Source organism: Branchiostoma lanceolatum, chromosome 9 (genome assembly GCF_035083965.1).
Source record: "Branchiostoma lanceolatum isolate klBraLanc5 chromosome 9, klBraLanc5.hap2, whole genome shotgun sequence".
NCBI lineage: Eukaryota > Metazoa > Chordata > Leptocardii > Amphioxiformes > Branchiostomatidae > Branchiostoma > Branchiostoma lanceolatum.
In genome coordinates, this window is record NC_089730.1 from 13,360,965 (window position 1) to 13,375,538 (window position 14,574).

At 40.0% G+C, this 14,574-nt stretch overlaps 1 protein-coding gene across 4 annotated transcripts; it reads left to right on the forward strand.

Annotated features, from left to right (window-relative positions):
• Window positions 1-875: 875 nt before the first annotated feature.
• LOC136441266 (calcium-binding mitochondrial carrier protein SCaMC-2-like) lies at window positions 876-13,462 on the forward strand. 4 transcript variants are annotated; one of them, XM_066437451.1, is made up of 12 exons: window positions 876-1,181; window positions 4,188-4,314; window positions 4,670-4,757; window positions 5,328-5,390; window positions 6,511-6,622; window positions 7,042-7,200; window positions 7,624-7,776; window positions 8,139-8,246; window positions 8,619-8,786; window positions 9,304-9,390; window positions 10,791-10,938; window positions 11,502-13,462. In XM_066437451.1, exons 1-12 carry the CDS (start codon window positions 999-1,001, stop codon window positions 11,681-11,683), a joined length of 1,578 nt encoding a protein of 525 aa, XP_066293548.1. In that variant the 5' UTR covers window positions 876-998; the 3' UTR covers window positions 11,684-13,462. The 4 variants fall into 4 exon arrangements, with proteins under 4 accessions (XP_066293548.1, XP_066293550.1, XP_066293549.1 ...); XM_066437453.1 differs by lacking the exon at window positions 9,304-9,390 and having other exon boundaries at window positions 877-1,181; XM_066437452.1 differs by lacking the exon at window positions 5,328-5,390 and having other exon boundaries at window positions 877-1,181.
• Window positions 13,463-14,574: the final 1,112 nt, after the last annotated feature.

The window sequence follows — 14,574 nt, forward strand, 5'->3', positions numbered from 1 at the left end:
AGGAAATGGTACGATATCTTTTTTTGTGAAAACAAGATTTTCATACATTGGACAACTTGTGTTATCTTGGTAGAGAAGGTGATCGACTGATATGATTTATGCAATTTATTATGCGAGGTCCTTATTTGCATGTGGGCTAAAAACGAAAACGTTAACAGAGACCACCGTCGCCATGGCAACATCTTTTTATGTTGCCAATCTTGTTTTGCGTTTGTATGCAATTGTTTTCATCATCCAATAACCTGTCATGGGAGCCATGGGTAGGTAATATAATTCATTGATTCCACAGCTGAACTGAGATCATTGATGGGGGACAGGGAAGAGTCGGGTGTCATGGGTGTAGGAGGGTCCAGCAGGCTTGCCGAGCAGACACCTGAAGGATTAGCCTGGGTACCATCCTCCATAGTACCGCTGGCTCAATCGAAACGATTGAGCCAGTGGTTACTACGGAGGCCGATGGGCCGGGCAGGCTACTGATGACCACTGATGGATGTCCTGACTGAAGGAGTTTAGCACCGACCTATTGGAAAGGCCATAAAGCTTGGAAAATTTAAGATCGCAATGTTTTCTGACACGGTGCAGCTCCCATCGCTCCAGATAAATGAGAATATTGGTTTACCCAACTTTCTCAAACCACGGGAATCTAGCTAGCCTGGCACCTAGCCTTGTTTACCTCCGCACGGCTTCTCAGTCGGCTTTTATTACATAATCGTCCATAAATACTGTAATACATGACTTTTGATCCATCCATATTGATAGAACCCATTGTTCCCCATGTTCGCATGGCTAGATGTCCCCGTTCAAAGTTCAAGGATATGACTTTTTATCCTAACATCTGCTTGGAGCACCGAATTGCACAGTGGGTAATTCCCTTTCCACGCATGCGCTCATCAATAAAAGCAATCGGTGGGAGGGGAGCAAAAAACTATCCAGCAACTTGGTCCAATTTTTGTATAATTTTTCCTCAAACAAATATGCGATCAAACTAGGTGTCCGGCATGGCGAACGGCCACGGATCTACCCGGGAGCTTCACGAGCTGTCCGCCGAGGAGGAAGAACAGTTCACGAAGCTGTTCAAGCGGCTCGACGCGAGTGGAGACGGGCGGATCGACTTCGAGGAACTGCGGGAGGGGCTGAAGAAACTCGGCGTGCACAGCGACCAGGCCGAGAAACACGCTCAGGTCAGTATTAAATCATGAAACAACATTCCCACAGCTACATAGCCTATGATTATATCCATAAATGTATGACTGACAGGGGTTCAGATGCGCAGGTGAACTCCTTTTATAGAGGAGGAATTTGTGAGTAGGTGTGCCTCAGTCACCACACCCCGTTTTTGACAGGACAGGTGTAAAATTTATGCAAAGTTATCATTACACCATATCCAAGAATTTTACTCAGTGTATCAAATGGCATTTCAAAATATTCTAGATCTAGGCAAATGCAACCGTCCTAAAATGTGCAGGGTTTGCTACATACAATTACATTTTTTAGTACTCTTGTCTTAGTCCTCAAGGGAGGAAATCCCGATGGACAGTGTTATGCTTGAGCTACCTGGACAGTCCAGGTGTTGTTTTTTCATGATCTCCAAGCAGAGGTTTGGTTCCTGCATTGTTATCACAATGACTACTAGTATTTCATTGCCCAAATGAGATATTGTAATGTCCAAATATAGAAAATTTCCCCATGGTTGGGTCACATTTGTATATTGGGCTTACAGTTGGCCTTTAGATTAGATTAGATTAGATCCTTTCGGCCAGGTAGGAAGGTCATATTCCAATTTAGGCCGCTCATCCCTTTACTGGATCATGATTCCAGGCTTCCAAGCTTTAGAGCTTGACATGGAGCCAAGGGTAGTGTTGACAGCTGGAGGTGATGGTCTCTTGTACCAGGACATTGCTGACATGTCATATCATAAGTAGGTGATTGTTTGACCTGAACTAGCCGCGGCGACTGTTGGAGGGCTTCTCTTACTTGCAGTCTTATACTTTAGCCCGTACTAATGTATAAGACTGCAAGTAAGAGAAGCCCACCAACAGTCGTCGCGGCTAGACCTGAAGATACAGCTGTATATATCACATGTCAACACTGATCTGGTACATGTCAATGACTGATGACCATGGTACTTAGTAAGTAATTGGCATATCTATGTCATAAAAACACCAGTAGTCTTCCTGGACTCTATCCCTTTTCATCACCAGTCTTGGCATGATGTCAACTATAGTCAAGGAACCCCAAATTGCTATCATGATATGCCCAGTATATAGACAGCAATTCGGCCCTGCCTCCAGTGACCTACTTTATTTCTATACGCCCTTTCCCCATATGATATATCACATCATGATCAGGGCAGAAATATTCTGCATTCATCACATGTGCATTTGCTCCAAGGTCTATTTTTGGGGGGCAAGACTTTGCAACATGTTGTAGGCCAATACCAGAGAGATTTATAGATCTATAGATATTTGATTTCATAGCTTATTGATATAACCACCTTTGGTTGACTGGAGTGCACTTCCCTGTAGTCTTTAGATTAATGAATGTGGTCAATCTGCTTGCTAAATAGATTGCTGGATAGGAATGAGAGTGCCATAAACTATGATGAAAGAACTACACATGTGTATGGTATTGTTTCTGAGGACCAAGCAGATCTATCAGTGGCAAAGACAGTATGAAAAGGGCAAAAGCAGTTTTATTGGCCTTTTGATTTCTATATCTGCTTAGCCTTAGAGATTACTAATAGGCAGTTTCTACATTGCAATCAAGCTTTGTTCTCTTTTTAGCCCTTTTAATGCATGCAAGATATTTGTGAAAATGAAAACGATCGCTGAAGAGTCCAATATTTTGCATGGCTTCATCATTGTCTGTTTATAATCCTCCTTGATTTATCTAATTCCTTTGGGAATACAGTGCAATGTAAATTCTTCACCTTTTCTTGTAGTGTTTTCTGAGTAAACTGTATCTGTAATCTATGTATAAAGCCATCTTTGAAGACAATAGTCTAATCCCTTGGTCCCACCCACATCAGTCAAATATTGTCAATTGCCTCAAGTGCTGCCACACCACTTTTTTTAGTGGTTCATTTTAATGAACAGCTGGGATTTGTCGCTGACATATATATACTGTTAATGCATTTAAGTTGGCTGGGATTCAATTTCGCGGTAGGGGAAAATGGAGTGTTCGCGTTGTTTTTAATTTCAAGGCTGAAACAATGAGGTAGGTGAGCAGAAGACAAAACTAGCATTTTTGCTGTGGTTTTAAGTTTGCAGCGAAGAGGTCAACATGAAAACGCAAAGTGATTACCGTAATGACATTTTTGTGGAGTTAAAACATACCTCTCAGCCGCTGATTCATCAGAAAAGTTGCTTGTTCCAAATTTACAAATGCTTTTCTTGCCAGTCTGACTTGCAAGAAAAGCATTTGTGACTTTGGAACAAGCGACTTTTCTGATGAACCAGCAGCTGAGAGGTATCTTTAAACTACATAAAATGGGACATTCGGATTTGAATTACAAGCATACAACCATAAAATTTGCCAGGATTTGCTGAGCCCCACACCATACATATACAGGATTTGTTGATATTCAAAGCTGGCTTGTATCAGCAAGGAGGTTAAAGAGCTTGTATCAGAAGTGGGTTATGATGATACATGATAGAAGAGAGCTGTGCCATTAGTATTCAACACAAAAGGGCTGGTGTGCAGTAATTTGCTCTTTTCACTTACAGTACAGCAGAATAACCTACTTTATCACCACCCTAATATTGATCCAAGTTGGAGTTAATGGGATGGGGTAGCTACAGTATAGGGGTGACCTCCATAACCTCCATTACTACTGTGGGAATAGTACATTGTACATTATTTTCTGGGGTGGGGGACAGATGTGCTGAATTTTCCAGCTGACTTATTATGCATAGATGAGTTCATGGTTGGGAGATAGTTGAATTGATCATCATCATAGTTCATACATCGTAACAATGTGAATGTAGAATCTCTTGGTAATTGTATACTGGTTGTACAATTGTTTATCAATCTGATAAAACTACTGACGGATAGAATCTCTTCTGTTTATAATAGGTTACAATTGGACATAATGAATTACAGATACATGTAGCTAAATCTCTAAGACTGTTAATTTACTTTTAAGGTTTAGGAAAAACGAATACAATTTTCAAAATCCTTTTTTCCAGGAGATTCTGAAGAAGAGTGACAAAGATGACGATGAAGAGATAGAGTTTGCAGAGTTTGTGAAGTACATGTCAGAACACCAACGCAAACTCAAGCTCACCTTCGACAAACTAGACAAGAACAATGATGGTAAGACAACCACAGTCTGTTTCTACACTGCCTTTTTGTAACTACAGTTTGATTAGGCCTCAGATTTTGTCCTAAAGTTGTACCGCTATTTGCAAAAAATCTCCAAGCAGATGTAAGCAACCAGCTCAGTCTTAGTGTTTTTGCAACATTTACATTAATTAGTATGTATTTGTAGTAGAGGTAGTCCACTTGACAAACACCAGCGCACCTCTAACTCTTCACTGGTGTAAAGCACTGAGACTGAGCTGGATCCCTACATCTGCTTGGAGAGTACAGATGTTTTCCACAGGTTTGATAGCAAACTATAAGGTCCCTGGCTGTAGCTAAACTAGTGCGGTGTTGTGTGTGTTTGTAGGACGTATAGATACCGAGGAAATCATAGAAGCACTGCAGGGGCTGGGGGTGCACATCGACAAGTCAGAAGCCAACAGGATTATGAAAAGGTAAGTGGCATTAGGACCAGACGCTGAGAAAATTTAGCACATTGTCGACAGATTTTCTTAGTTTAGTCCTAGCTGTTTTTTATGAGAAAAACTCAAGCAAAGAAAGCTAATGGTAGATGACTGAAAATAGAGCAAATTTGGCAGAGGTAAACTTAGAATTAATCTGAGCATAAGATAGAAAGAGGAGCGAGAACCTCACATTTTCTCTTTCATATCTTACTGTTACCACTGTTATGATCATATCCACCCTTTATGCTACAGTATAAACAGTTCATGCTATGATTATTCTGTTACTTTATGCTGCCTGTGCTAATCTGTGCTGTATATAACTCTTGCAAGTCCCTGTCGATGATAAGCTATGATTTCTAACGTTATCATAATTGTTAACTGTTAAGAATTCAGGGTGATGACTAAGTGGTCTTTGGGTGCTATTTAAGTTCTTTGCTAAATGCTACACTGTCATAAACTCTTGTACATGTTGCCAAACCTGTCTTCAAAACAAAATTCTGCCTCATACTAAATCATGCTGTTGAGGTAATACCTAATGTATGCTGCATGGTTTTCCCTCAGTTTTACTTTGCGTTTGCGGACTTTTCTTGCTCAGGGGACTTCCGTCTTTGGTGCTTGCAGATGGTGAATATCTCGGTGGCCTGCTTATGTTTGTTTGTCTGCATGTTTGTTTCTGTTACGTCTTTTGTAAGTCCTTCATTTGTTTCAAGGATGATATGAGCTAACATATTTTTGTCCACATCTGGAAAGTTAACCATTTCTAGATTCTAAATTTCATCAATGTATGACCAGAGTAAGTCACCTACCCCAACAACTAATCCACTTAACTCGCCCACCCATTTGCGTTGCTTACTAAATGCATTGGTTTTTTGAATGTCAATGATTTGGCATATTTTCTTTCTTTCAGTTTTTTCTTTACTCTTTTCCCTAATGCTGTATGCCACTGCTGGTAACATGGTTCTTTCTATCCCTTTTTGTTACTTTCTTTATTTGCTTTCTTTACTCTATTCTTTAACATACATCACTTAATGTACTTGTAAAAGGATACTTGAACTATTTCTTTCAGATACCGGTATTTTTTTTTTGCTTTTCATTATGCTACTCCCTCTTTTCCTTTGCTATCTAACATGCCATTCCCATCATCTCTCCTCCCTTCATTGACTCATAGTCAGAACACTATCGCTAGGCCTCCCGACCTCCCTTCCTTCTTATGGTGAATACATGTACCTTCATACCCTCACTTCAGTTTTCACCCTTTACTTCATGGCTAAGCTGTAAAATTGATAGAATAAAATAGAATAAAATAGAATACATCATTGAATATCTTGCAGTAGCCTCAAGTACAAAAAAGTACCATATACCTGGAGGGCCTTGTGATGGCTTGGAGCAAAGCCACTGCCAAATACATCCATGGTGTATTCTATTTCTAAAAGGCAGGATTGATGTTTAACCTTGTTCATGCTAAGGTATAGGAATAGGTAGCAGGGAGAAGGTTAAGTACAAAGTAAGAGAGCAGAAATGCAGTCTTTGAAAGAATCATTATTTTAAATTGCTACTTCACACTATGATTTAGATTTTTTACCCAAATCAATGATTAGATATACAATTGTACCAGTAGCATCACATTCATAAACATAGCTACCAGTCAGAAGTACTTGTTAAGCCAAATAAATCATTTGGAGAAAGTTTCAAGTCTTCGTAAAATACAAGATGAGAACTAGCACTAAAACTGGTGTTGCTACAGTATGGACAAGGATGGCACCCTGACAGTAGACTGGGATGAGTGGAGGGAGTATCTTCTACTGCATCCCAGCGCTGACCTGAAAGACATTGTCAAGTACTGGAGACATACTGTGGTAAGCAAGAGTTACACTTACAGTTTCCATAGCTGCTGTGATCATTGTCTTACTACACTCATACAAGGCAGAAGCATAGGGACAACTGTGAGCCCATGGTTGTGTTTTTCATCTAATTGTCTATCCCTAGCAGGTCTGGCGACGCTGTCTTAAGCAGTTTGCACAAAATTTGCTTTATTGCCCCGTTGGGAAGGCTGCTGTAAAGATGCAAAGCAGAGGGGAGGGAAGCTGCATGCCAGAAATAATACCTGTTGTGTTTTGTTCTAGTCCATAGACATCGGGGAGAACCTGTGTGTACCAGATGAGTTTATGTATTTACCTGTTGTGTTCTGTTCTCGTCCATAGACATCGGGGAGAACCTGTGTGTACCAGACAAATCCATGTATTTACCTGTAGTGTTGTGTTCTGTTCTGTTCTAGTCCATAGACATCGGGGAGAACCTGTGTGTACCAGATGAGTTTACGGAGGAGGAGAAGGTGACGGGAATGTGGTGGAGACAGCTGGTTGCAGGTGGTACAGCTGGTGCCGTGTCCAGAACCTGTACAGCCCCATTGGACAGACTCAAGGTCTTACTACAGGTAAAATAGGACTTCTCTCTTCTCAATATGTTATTGTAACCTCCAATATGTACCAGTATCAGTAGACTAGCCCCCTGCTGTAGTGACTTGCACAAAGTTGTTTGGCCCGGGGCTGCCAAAACGGAGATGGGCGCCGCCTTATGCACCGTCTGGTGCGGGGAGGACTTTAACTTTAACCAGGGCTCCATGGTATTTCGAGCCCTGAGTATTTTTCTTCCAATTTGTCTGCAACTCTAACAGCGGTCATTTCAATTGAATATTTTTGATAGTTTCTGTCTTATTAGGATCTGTGATACTTGTTTCACTTTTGGTATTTTCTTCTGTTTTTCAATTTATTCTGTACTTTTGTTTGTGAAAAGGTAATACACAGAAAACAGAATATGAAGTAGAAATTTCTGATAAAGCAATGTTGTTTTTCCTTAGGTGCATGGAGCAAACGTAGCGAGGGGGGGCATATGGGGTAGTTTCCAACATATGTTGAAGGAGGGAGGCGTTAAGGGACTATGGCGGGGAAACGGCATGAATGTTCTCAAGATCGCTCCGGAGAGTGCCATCAAGTTCATGGCGTACGAACGGGTGAGTAAGACAAGCACCATTTACGTCACTTTTTGATTCGAAATTGTGATTTTGTGTCTATAGCTGTACAACATAATATATGTCCATGAAAAAGTGATAATGGTGGAATTTATGAGTAAAATCATAAGATATGCATTTATTTTTTTGCTTAACATTAAGGCCAATGGTTGCATGCTATGTTCAGAACATGTCATGACAACTGTTGTCCCTTCTGTCCCAGTCTTGTCAAAAGAAGGTTTCCTTAAGATAGACCACATGTCTATGAAAGCTGTGTACAGTTCTTATAAGTTTAGAGTCAGGATTGTCTTGATGTTCTGTGTATTAAAGGCTGACTTTGTTGCATGTTTGTTCCATGTATCCAGCTGAAGAAGTTGTTCACACGAGAGGGCCATTCTCTAGGTGTGGTGGAGAGATTCTGTTCAGGTTCCCTGGCTGGCATGATCTCACAAACTACCATCTATCCTATGGAGGTACGTAAGGCTTTTTCGCCATGGCATTTGTTCATTCTAAAATCACAAGTTTTCAAGAAAATGCAATGTAGAAAGCTGTGAAAGGTCTGGTCAACTGCTCCTAAACAGAGCATAGTACACAAGTTTAATCTCAAAGCAGATTTATCAGTGGCCATGACCGTATCCAAAGGGCATACTAGTGCTTTTGGTCTTTGGATACTGTCATTGCCTCCAACAGATCTGCTTTGAGATTACACGGAGTGTATATGATGTAACATGCAGGAGTAAAGTGGTTGATAAAAAGAGATCAGTTAAGCTTTTGAATGTCAAAAGACGTATTTCAAGAATACTTACATGTAAGTTGTGTACTGATGATAAACCTTCCTCTTAAAGGTGCTGAAAACACGTCTTGCAATCCGTAAAACTGGGGAGTACTCAGGGATGTGGGACTGTGGAGTCAAGATCTACCAACGGGAGGGTCTGCGTGCGTTCTACAAGGGGTACATCCCCAACATTCTAGGTGTTCTACCCTACGCTGGGATAGACTTGTGTATATATGAGGTAAGTGGAGTATATTTTGCCATGCCCTATCGTACTTCCTGCCCTGGCTGTGCATTGTTAGCGAATGGCATTGTTGCAAAATGTTGATTGCTGTAAGCTTGTTCACATTCTTCTCTGTCACAGCCTTTCCTTCATGTTTTCCTCTTTTTTTTTTATTCATTTCCTTCTTTATAAGTTGGTGGGAATTGTTTTGAGGGGACAACACGAGTTTGTCGGTTACTCCTTTTTTTTTGTTTTATAGTTAAGAATTCAATATTAATCATTTAATCCACTAATTTCGTTACAAACAATGTTCATCTTTTTTTGTCGGAATGGTGCTTCATGTAACTTGGGTGCTACATTTATTTTCATGTCTACAGCTGGCTGGCATTCTCTAACCGCTGTCTCATTTGTATGCCCTCCTCTGTAGTCGCATGTAGTACATCATGGGTGTACGTGAGTTTAGTAACCCGCCAGCATCTTTCACCTGTGACGTCCGTTCTTTTTCTTCTTCTCACGCACTGCTGCTGCCTTAAAGACATTAAAGATTATGTGGGTTCAACATTCGGAGAGATGGCAGAGGAGAAACGAACCGCAGGAAACAGATGATGAGAAAGAGGACGGGGTAGGTTTGGGGTCCAGATTTCAGTATCAAGTTCTTCTTCAACTTTTTTTCTTGACTTTTAGACTTGAGAGCATTTCAAACTTAATAAAAAAAAAGGTATAATCTTCTTGAGTTTTTTTCAGTTGTTTCGAGTCAGATATTGTTCTATATTGTTCAATATATGAGGTTATGGCTAAAATGCCTTGTTTACATTATCCTCAATAAAGTTCCTAAAATGATACCCATTACATTAGGTACAAGACAAGGATGCCAATAACGTTCTTTGAATTCCCTTTTTACCATTCTATCACCAATGATGTAGTTTTTTTACTCCAGTCTCTCCTTTTCAACAACTAGAATTTACTGTTCAGGAAAGTGAATAATAACTTTTAGGACCCTCAACAGGACAGTATGTTTGTTATAAGCTTATCGATTCACCCTAATGCATACTGGTGCTTTCAATGCCACCATTAAGCCTTCATATGCATGGATTGACAGCATGATTGCTATGCTAAGCCACATCCTAGGTATAGGATATTTGAAGGAAATTTGAGTTCGAATGGTGCATTGAGAGCAACAATCATATGGAAGCAGGAAAGGTTTACCCAGTGAAAAGATTGATTTTGTCAGACTAGATTAGAGAGGGGTATGTTTTGGTACATGTTGTATGTTTACAATTTGACTGTTATCTTTTTTTTATATAGAGCCATGCCTGTATCTACATTAAGTTATACCCATTATGAGTCTAGCAGTAGCTTTCTTCTACATGTATATCACATCCCTTCTGTGGTGATGGTGTTGTACATTTGTATGTGTGTAATGCATGATCTACATTTGAACATTCTTTTAATAGATGTCGCTATATATGTATGTGTATTTGGTGGATTTGTAGTTCTATCTGTGCATGTTCTTTCCTTTACAACATCGCAACTTAATATAAGTGATGCAAGTCCATCTTCCAGGGTTACAGCCTGCCTTGACAGGTCATGTCCCACAAGGGTCCCTTTTGGGCCCTCTGCTGTTGCCGTAGTTTCTTTGTTTAACTTAATGAATTATGCTTTTCCATTGAAAGGAGCTGTCCAGTTTGGCAAGCTAATGATTGGACAGATGTGTCATAAGATGATAGTAAGAGATTATTCTTAAGGGTTGTTGGTTTTTACTATTTGAGACAAATAGTACAATGATTTTTTTTGTGTCAGGGTTTAATGTATAGATCTTAGGACTTTGCATCTACAGGACAGGAGGGACCTGAACTACACTTTCTATTCTATACATATATAGGGCAAGTGAGGAAGATTACACAATATACTATTTACTTCTCAACTTCAGTTTCAGTCAAGTCAGCTTGGCTTTGAGACTGGTATAAGTATTATACATCACAAGATATTAGGACGAATGATTTCCACTCTTGTCCCCACCAGACACTGAAGAACATGTACCTTGCCAAGAACAAGAACCAGCCCAACCCGGGTGTGATGGTGCTGCTGGCGTGTGGAACCATCTCCAGCACCTGCGGACAGCTGGCAAGCTACCCACTGGCTCTCATCCGCACCAGGTTGCAGGCGCAAAGTAAGTATCGAGTGCAGAGTAAAGTAAATTTTGGTTATTTTAGTGTAGCTGACAGAGGGAGGTTTCTATAGCTCAAATGGTAGCAGCCTCACAGTTGAGCTCCTGGTTCCAATTATTTGGGGTAACTTTGAGACCCCGGTTCGAATGGGTTGGGGACATCTTGGTTGGGGCTGCACCTGTCTTTTGGAATGGACCTGCAATGAAGGTCTCCTTTTCGAGAAGGTGCCTTGAGCTCATTAAAGGGGAAGGGCTAGAACCTCTCTCTGTAAAAGTAAACCCTGTTACTTAAACAGCAAAGAAACTTGTAGCTGTTAAATGTGTTAATTAGTATTATGAATGTATGGTATTGTCCTTAAACATTGTGCTATCTCATAGAATCAAAGTCATACAATATCTTTCAAGCTAAATGTTAGATATAGTATACAAACACAGAGCGAAGTACATTTGTACTTGAGAATAAGATTTTTACTACCGTTGAAATAAGATGCCCTTTCAAAAACTGATAGGTACTAAGAAGGATCTCTGAAGGAATATGATCCTGATTGTCTTTTCCTCTCCTCCAGCCACCCCCATCCCTGGCAGAGACACCATGGCTGGTCTGTTCAAAGGTATTATAAAGGACGAGGGACTGCGAGGGCTGTACCGTGGCATCGCTCCCAACTTCATGAAGGTGGCTCCGGCTGTCAGCATTAGCTACGTAGTGTACGAGAAAACGCGCTCAGCACTGGGGGTCAATTCCAAATAAGCTTTTATCAATCATTGAAGCAAGTTTGCAAAGCGTCTGTCAGTATTTGTCATTGGTGAGGGAACGATGTGGAACCAGGGGTGTCCTCAGGGGTTGTTTGTGGATGGGCAGATCTGTAGTCAGGCGGGTTTGGGTCAGTAGTAAACTCCTCAAGACTTGTCTGGGTTTTTTCTTAAGCAAGTGGAAGCATGTCTTACCCTTGCAAGACATGGAGGAACAGTTGGTAAACCGGATGGTGAGCGTAAGTGAGCGCCAGAGCTGAGGGAGAAACTGTTATCTGAATTCTCTTATAGTATGCATTCGCTATACACTTAGTACCAAGTATGAATGCATCGGGAATGTGTATTCCATGGCACTGACTCTCCGATGGCAATGGGGACTTAAAGTGGTAAAGCACATGTGCAGTATAGGGATTGTGACCTTTCAGAAAATGCTGCTTGTCCAATACCTTTTGACCGGAAGCCCCCTTAAGGTTCTCATTGGCGCATCCCATTTTTGTCTATTCATCAAATAGATCAATACTAATACATTTATTAATGCTTGGAAAGAAAAGTTGCAGCAGTGTTCTGGGGCAAATGCATTGATTCTGCAATGATCCACATAAATGTCTCTATCCCTTGTCATCTTTGGCCAAAGACCTACTCTTTTCGAACTTCTTTTGCTAGTGCAATATTATTCATTTGTACTTCTCTTCAACGTATAGGAGAAGTATTATTGTACATTTATTCAAACCATAAAGCTTTACTGTCAGTCGATAGCAAGTAGATGAAAAAGAATCAAACACACTTTTGCTGCAATATTCTTTGCCTCTCTGCTTAATTTGTCCAAGGAAAACCTTGATTTGTCAGTTATGTCAGGAAAAGTTGTTCTTCTCTCCTACTACTTTCTCACTCCTGAAAACAAACAAAATAGACTACAGTTTTTATGGGGTGGAAAACTATATGTATATTGGCCGAAGAGTTGAAAAATATTTCCTAAAAGATACTATTTCATGAAATTGTGCATGCTGTCAGATGTTTATTGAAAAGTCCTACAAAATCTCTAGAGAAAAACTTGATGTTTGAAAAAAGACCATATTTTTCATTAGTTGTAGATTTGTATGCAACATCAAAAGGTTAGTAGCAGCATTAAGTTACAGGTTGTAGCAATTTTATTACTTAGTATGCTTTACCTCAATTTAGAAAAAAGTAGCATGAACAAGGACAAAGAAATAGGGGTAATGGTTATATGATGGTACAGTTACGAAACAAAAGATCAGGACTTGTATGCATGTGCAATGCAGATAATTATATGCCATGTTAGCATATACTTTACAACTGTACCATTTGACAACACTGCTAACTCTTGGATTGACATTGTCATTTCATAAAGCCTTTTTAGTTCAGTGACATCTTTTTTTTTTGCCTTGAATCTGCAACCGACAGATCACAAAGCAACAGAGATGGGACCATATGGATAACTTGACAGCGTCTTTCATAGGAGTGTTAAATGTATACATGTACTTCAATGTATGCGTTATGACTTTGTTGCACTGTGATATGGATCTGAGTTCGGGAACTATTAAGTAACAAGACAACAGCACAAATGGTAGGGAAACTCGCTAAGCTGCATGGTACAGTCTAAAACTGTTTCAGGATGTCACAGTATGTTTTTTAATGAGTTCTGTAGTCAACATGTATACATTCCATTCTAGCAAGGGAGACCAAAAAAAGTTTAGTAGGGTTGTACTGTTTATGTAACTTTTACTTATTAATAAACAAGGAAGTTTGTTACTTTTCATATGATCGTTGTCCTTGTTTTTTATGACTTTCTGTTTCTTATTGTTTGCAGAAATGTTGTTGTTTTGTAACAAACCTTGATGTAAGAATCATATCAGTTCTGTACACATGTAAATCTCCCTTTTTAACATTTAGTGCGAATTTGAAGAACAGCTGCAGAAATTGGGCAAGATTAGGAACGGTGGTTACTGCACTTTCTACTCCGCCATGTAGTTTGTACACAAACTATCACCCTCATACAGCGCGGAATGTATCCTATCTGGGGTACATCAAAGCCCCGATTTTATGTGGATTTTGTTCTTGTACGCTTGCGTGATGGGCAGTTCAGAGGTTAAAATACATCATATCCCAACTCGTTATTATTTCCACTTAGCGTTTATTTTCTGCCTGTAGCCTCTTGATCTCATCAAGAAAGCTTCCCTAAACCTACTATAACCAAAGAACATGCAGAATCTCATGCTAATATCTGAGAAATAAAGGATGGGCCGTCAATAAACTTACATTGTATTGGGAAGATGTTAAAGGTATGAGAGAACTTACACGTAAACGTGTTTCTGATATTAGGGAAAAAAGTGCACAATAGATCCTGGAGATCACGTAACCGCACAACTATGAGCCCACTTATAATCTACTAGTCTTGTCACCTACGAGCAGATAGAGGGAATGGTAATGGGGACATCATAATGGGGATCTAAGCGTGTGGCCACAATAGGTCATGCATAGGTTGGTGAAGAAACAAGGGGAAATGCAACACTGAAATTTGACAATCATGCTCATCATTGAATACTGTAATATCTCCATCAGATAGACATGAATGACAATGTTGAAAACAGAGATGGTATAGGGCTAACAAGTTCAAAAATCTTGAACTTGTGTGAGTTTGCACAGCTGCAGTTTGATAACATGTTGCAAGGAGGCATGTAGGAACTAACTTTAGATAGATGTTAGAACTGATACCTGTAGAAGTAAGACATAGAACATACTGCAAAGTACTAGTAGGAACATACATGTAGGTACCGTAGGTAACTGAAATAGCTATAGAAGTAGGAAGTATTCTAAAGCATTTTTCATTTCTCAATATTATAAGACTGCTGACAGTGACTGAACTGTGGT

Coding starts and splice junctions, on each gene's coding strand:
- LOC136441266 (XM_066437451.1), top strand. CDS start 999: ATGGCGAACGGCCACGGATCTACCCGGGAGCTTCACGAGCTGTCCGCC. Junction 5,391..6,510: donor GTCTTTGGTGCTTGCAGATG/GTGAATATCTCG, acceptor GTGTTGCTACAG/TATGGACAAGGATGGCACCC. Junction 8,787..9,303: donor TAGACTTGTGTATATATGAG/GTAAGTGGAGTA, acceptor GCTGCCTTAAAG/ACATTAAAGATTATGTGGGT.